This window comes from Phragmites australis, chromosome 3, assembly GCF_958298935.1.
Source record: "Phragmites australis chromosome 3, lpPhrAust1.1, whole genome shotgun sequence".
In the NCBI taxonomy this organism is placed as follows: domain Eukaryota; kingdom Viridiplantae; phylum Streptophyta; class Magnoliopsida; order Poales; family Poaceae; genus Phragmites; species Phragmites australis.
This window is the reverse complement of record NC_084923.1, coordinates 45,614,973-45,621,369: the sequence shown is the minus strand read 5'-3', so window position 1 is coordinate 45,621,369 and position 6,397 is coordinate 45,614,973. Positions and strand designations below refer to the sequence as shown.

At 40.5% G+C, this 6,397-nt stretch overlaps 1 protein-coding gene across 3 annotated transcripts; it reads right to left on the bottom strand.

The window, feature by feature from the left end:
- LOC133913384 (serine/threonine-protein kinase SAPK8) lies at positions 1-6,174 on the bottom strand. 3 transcript variants are annotated; one of them, XM_062356521.1, is made up of 9 exons: positions 5,747-6,174; positions 3,329-3,403; positions 3,140-3,241; positions 3,020-3,052; positions 2,808-2,900; positions 2,488-2,580; positions 1,310-1,414; positions 1,096-1,194; positions 1-495 (listed from the first exon to the last, which is right to left on the bottom strand). In XM_062356521.1, the coding sequence occupies exons 1-9, from the start codon at positions 5,936-5,938 to the stop codon at positions 208-210; spliced, it is 1,080 nt and encodes a 359-aa protein (XP_062212505.1). In that variant the 5' UTR covers positions 5,939-6,174; the 3' UTR covers positions 1-207. The 3 variants fall into 3 exon arrangements, with proteins under 3 accessions (XP_062212505.1, XP_062212504.1, XP_062212506.1); XM_062356520.1 differs by having other exon boundaries at positions 2,999-3,052; positions 5,747-6,172; XM_062356522.1 differs by lacking the exon at positions 2,808-2,900 and having other exon boundaries at positions 2,999-3,052.
- Between the last annotated feature and the right edge of the window lie 223 nt (positions 6,175-6,397).

Below are 6,397 nucleotides of genomic sequence, written 5' to 3'. Positions count from 1 at the left end.
GAAGAGGGAACCTAGTTTTCCAGGGGGAGTAAACCCAGTTGTTTTTACAACAACATTACTGTTTTTGATTCGAACAGGATTGCGATCCCATTCTCAAGAAACTGAACAAACTACAGAACGACTTTTCACAAAAGGATGCTAGTTCTTTGACAAGTACACAACATCAGGGCATCCTATGCCTGATAAGATGGTTATCTGAAGTATAACTCACATTGCATACACGATCTCACCACTGCTGTCAATATCAAGATCCGAATCGGATTCAAGGTCATCCATGTCATCGTCCATGTCCAACCCATCAGCTAGGACGTTTATACTGCGAGAACAAGCAGGTGGTATGGTGGCCTCTGTTAAAACTTGCATTATCTGATCCATGGTCTGCATTGGCTGATCAGGCTCCTCGTACTGGTTGCTCATGCTATCATCATCCATCAGATCAGCAGGAAGGTTCTTCAAGAACCAACTATGGTTCCGTATTTCAGGGATTGTAATCCGCTGCATTTTTTTATAACAAGTAATGTCAAAAATAGCATGGATACTATTAAATTCAAAATAATATATCCTCTGCATTTAAGATCACCAGCAGTGTCATCAACTATTAGACAGTGCAATAGACCATTATGTTACTAGTCAGCAATGAAACAACACACTCATCAACACACCACCCTCGGACACACGCATGTGTGTGTGTGTCTCCCACACATTAGAAATTTATTGGAGGCACAGAAGGCCTCATGTAACACGGGCACACACTTTACTACTGAATGCACATACGTTTGTGTGCTCCTAAAATCGGTGGATACCAGCGTCGGGTGTGCTGGCTGCGCACCAACAACACTAACAATAACCCGTTTGCACCCAGGAAGAGTTACAACTGTATTGAAATGCTTAAGCTGTCTGCCGCTACCTTATGGGCTATAAGCTAACAGAAAACTCAAGCCCTCCAGACAGCCGGATATGACCTACCGGTATAGCTTTACTTGACAGCTGAAGTTTAGAGAAAAATTTCAGGAACATACTAATGAAGTATACTTCATAAGATACAGATGTAATATCAAAACTTGGTTTCTGTAACTACAACATACAAGGACTCACCAGAGCAGGATCACCAACAAAAATCCTTGAAATAAGATGCCTGCACTCTGGAGATATGTTCACATTATCTGGAATTGAGTACTGAACATTCAAGATACGCTGCAACAAGATGTCACTATAATTAGTTTTTTAGCTACATGAGAGAATGCGTAAGGTGAAACAGTAGAAACTTGGAAGTAGCCGAAGCATGGGAAAAAACTGAAATTAAGATAACCTGAATTGTCTTGCGGAAGTTCTTAGGCTCTTCTGGATCTTCAAAAGGATATGCACCAACTACCATAACATAGAGAGTCACACCACAGGACCACACATCAGCAATCTGTTTGTCACAAACAAACCCATCAGCGTAAAGAAGGTTTCCTAACCTAGGAGGTAACTAGACAGTTACCACCACTAACCAGAAATACTAACTGAATATTTAATGGATAAACTTTTCTGACCACTAAATTACTTTAAGCTCTGGTTAATGCCCATCTATCTTGCTGATTTCGCATATTTGAATGTGAAACTATTTCACAATAGTACATGGAAACTTCAAGGAAGAAATGTCAAACTCACCAATACTATCAGATTTCCAGAAAGTAAGAAAATAGTCAAAAGCAGCTAATTTACAAATGGTTCCTGGCAAAATCGCCGATTGTTAAGGTTCATTTCCATAGCGTTTAGGTCAAATTGGTTACCACCGGTAATCATTAATGTCCACTGAGTGGTTACCAGTCTGCTATCGCTTTTAGCAGTATGCATAGCATCTCTACAATTCCAGACATGCAAAAGAGCATACCAGGACAGGATATCGTAAGCATATAAAGTGATGGCCCTGAAAAAGGACCATCAAATACAACAGGGAAAAAGCACTATACCACTTGAATAGTCGGGACATTTCTTAAAATGGAAAATGCTTTCACATTTTCACGTCAGTACAACTCACTATGGTCCTTCCATTCCCAAATAAATAAAGTTTAGGAGGTTTATTTTGTTTTGCAAATGGATGTTTAATTTGTACCAAGTAGTCCTCCTAATTTTTTACTGGTAGCGGTCTTAACGAGATAAGTATACAATCAATAGGGACAAAATGAGTCAAAATGACAAGTAATTTAGACTGGAGATGGTGATAGTTTGGACCAAACGACTGCCAAATCTTGACATAAGCGTGAAATTGGCATAAAGTAAAGGTAAGCTTGTTGAGGGGTTTTGGTTTATTCTTGGGTAAAAGGCAAAATGTCTTTGTATTTACTGTAAGTATACAATACGCAGTAATGCAGAGGACACCCCACAACAAAACCTCTTGCCAGTGTATGTTCATGGAACAACAGTGTACTGATGGGAAGCTACAGCTACCTCCCAAAGACACATTTCTCAATATAAATTAGCAAAGATCAAGAGCATAAGTACCTTGCCATCATATTCCTTTTTCAATAGAACTTCAGGTGCAATATAAGCAGGTGTTCCGACAGTTGATTTTGGTTGTGAATGAAGAACTGAAGACTGCAGAAATGAAGCATGCATGCCATTATTCGTCAGAAAGAAACTGACAAAGCCACAGAACCCTACCCATTCTACTGTAGTGTAAACATGAAGCTACAGAACAGTGAAATTTCAACCTATCTATCTGAATACTAGCCAATTAGAGGTTAGACACCATTAAAGCAGCCATACACGGCATATCACAGAAGTATTAGCTAGAATATGATTGAATTGACTTAGTTAAGAACCTTGGAATAGCCGAAGTCACATATCTTTAAGCGAGGAGCATCACTCCCGTGGAGAAGTGTGTTCTCCAGCTTCAGATCACGGTGACATACTTGCTTGAAAATAAGGATAAAATGGGACAGCTCAACTTAATGCATAGTATGAGTAAAGAGTAACAATAAGATGGAAGAGAAGTCATTCAAATAACTAATACCATCGAATGGCAGTAGCTTACTCCTGAGATAAGCTGCTGGAAGAAGTAGCGAGCCTAAAAAGATATACACATGCACTCAGTAGGATTAAGAAAGACATGTATCAAGAGAAAAAAAAAATGAACAAAGGAGTAAGCACAGACCTCATCTTCACTGAATCGCACATTTTTACATATTCTCTCAAAAAGCTCACCACCAGAGGCATATTCCATGACAATAGCAAGATGTGTCGGCGTTAAAATAACCTACATATACAAAAGTTATATACATTGATAAAACAATTGGCAATCGAAAAGTGGAGAGAAAAAAACACCATCACGATCCCAACTTACCTCTTTAAACCTTATAATATTAGGATGCTTCAATGACCTATGATTAATTATCTCGCGCTGGACATTTTCATCTATCTGCACATGGCAGTGAAGGAAATATATATTAAAAGAGACCAAAATGAAATAATTGAGTGTAGTGATAACTGATAACTGGCAAGCATTCGTAAAAGAACAAGGAAATGCAAAAATCTTTATATGATTAAGGGGCACATTCATGTTGGCACAAAACATGTACCATGGAATTATTTAAATCAAATCATCAAATGATGAGAGGAAGGACATAATATCGTTAAGGAAACTCCATGGAATTAGACCCAAAGTCTGACTATTAACCGGGATTAACAAATAATACTGGACCTTTAGTGTGAATTCATGTTTGAGTCTTAGGGGTAGAAAGCCAAAAGAGAAGAAGGGAATTAGCTAGCACCTGTTTAATCGTCCTTTGTTTCAGAAAATCAACAAATTATTGCTTATTCATTCTACCAGGAACTTCCAAAATGAATGATCACAGCGCACTAAAGCAATGGTATGTAAAGTTATTGTTCACACCATGGCATTGCACAAGTTCCTCCAGTCAGAGACATACATGGATAAAGGCCATGAAGCTACCAATACATCAGTGGATAGTGAGCACAAGGCAGGGTCGAAATTTTGAACTAGGGTAGAGACGGTACAGCTTTTCTTAGCAGAGTATTAATAGGTTTGTTGGTAATCTTTTCATGATTAGAGAAGCTTGCAGTTCTCTGTCAAAAAACAACTCAAGCCTCATCAGCTTAAGAATACAAGCAACAATTGGTTGAGTATCACACCAACGTTCCAGCCTATGCTACTGCGTCCAACAGAAAAAAGTGACTTTTAGAACATGCGTTCAAACTATTTCAACTTTGACTAATGATATAGTGGTGTGAAATGCTCAAAAATGAGATTTTATGAAATGTTACATATTCATGTCATCATGTGCTCAGAATGTTCTGCAGAATCAGGGAATTATTTCTTCTATTGGCTGATCTTATGACGCAAAGGGAAGTGTGGTTCTATGAAAATTTTGCTTAAAAGTGTGGTTTCGTGAAATTGACCCTATATTTTATTAGATACTAGATATATACTCACCATTTCTTTTTATAAGACATACACCCCTATGCATCACATAGGAGTAGCTAATTGTGGAATAGAGTTATAGAGCACCAATAATAAACTAGACCATTCATTTCTTGGACCAAATCACACACCATTACAATTGTCACGCTTGATCAAAATAGATGTGATATGCTGGTATCCACAAGCAGTTGGGTCCACATGGATGACCAGATTTTTACATACAATCAATGGGCCATTGCCTAACATCAAATGGTAGTGAAATCAAATATATGGACGACACAGCTGGAGCAGAAGAAGTATAGTCCCAACAAGTCAGTGACATGTGGTCTTTTTAATCAGTATCTGCTGTGATGTTTGGATGGAAAGAAAATGGTAGGAGGTACTTCAGAACCAAAAAAAAACTTTTTTCTCTTTTTATGTGAGGGAGAAAGTAGGGAAACCTGTCTCGCGGTTATCTAAGTCCATATTTCCACTTCTACACCGCACCATATATCTACTAAATTTGCCTAAAATAAATCAAACTAGATATATTGAAACTAAATAACAACCAACACGGGGGCCTGCAAGATCGCAGTGGTGGAGGCCTGGGAGTGTGCTGCTTGTGATTCGTGACCTTGGTTCGATCCCCAGGGTGAGCATGGTGAGAAACACCATTTCATATAATAAAAAAACAGCCATTAGCCACATCTCTAAATAAGCTCTATAAAGAATTAAACAGTTTAGATCTTTGTTTGGGTGCTTGCGACAGTTTATTTGATGCTGTTAACTGGTAAACCTAAGCTCACAACCACCTGTGCCAGGTAGTCATTAGTGCGTCAAAAAATTATGATGTTTGCTAAAGCAGGCATGGTGATTAGTTTGCTATTAGATTCAATTCCCAGGCTGGAACTAAATCTGTTTCAATCTGTTTGCTTGTTTAATTTCATTGGAGTGGCGAATGTTTGGTTAGTCCTAAATAAAGCATATCCAAACAAAATCTGGACATGAACAGAATTAAAGCTCCAGCATACTCGCCAAATCATTATATCGAATGAAATGAACAGCTAGAAGCTACAGCCGATATCCACAAGGAAAAACCTAAAATTCACACAATTTCATCCTTCTGCTGAAGATATGGCCCTTAACTTACGAAACCAACAGTCCGCGCAGCACACAAGGATTCACCACAATCCGCGAGCAATCCAAATCGAACAGCCCCTTCCCACGCACATACGCACCGATGGAACCAACCGACGTGAGGTCGAATCGATTGGTCAACCACAACGAACGACAAATCGAATCGAATAGGGAAGGGGGGCGGGATGGGGATCAGCGGGCTACCTTCTCGCCGCGCTCGATGTACTTGACGGCGACGAGCTCCATGGTGCGGCGGTCGCGCATGAGGCGCGCGACGCCGAAGTTGCCGGAACCGATGTCGCGTACGAGCTCGTAGCGGTCGCTGTCGTGCATGATCGGCATGTCCATGCCCGGCCCCACCGTCAGCGCCGCCCGATCCGGCGCCGGCGCTGCCATGGCCGGCAACGGCGATCGACGGACGCTAGGGTTGTTAGGGTTCCGTCGCCCGAGGCCCGAGGCGCAGGCTCCCTGCTCCTTTCCCCCTTCCTCCCGCTCCCTCTCACTCCTCTTCTCTCTTCTTAAATCGGAGAGCTCGCTCGCTCGCTCTCTCTCCTCGACGAGTTGGTGATGTCACTGGCCGATCAGGAGAGAGAAAGGTTTTCTCTCTTTTGAGGCTCGATGAGCGCTGTTGAAGTGGTTTTATGGGCGTCATCTCGTAGGATTTATGAAACTTTAAATAAGTTGGTCGCGTCTTCATGCACTGCCAAAAATGGTGATGTTAAGTTTCAGAGCATTAAATAACAACTGAAAATTGCTAAATGCAGCGAAAAAAAAGAAAGAAAAGTCTGCTGGTAGTAATAAAGAGATGAGAATCACTTTTTTTTTACAGGGTTACCAAGTTAGACCAGTTTAAAC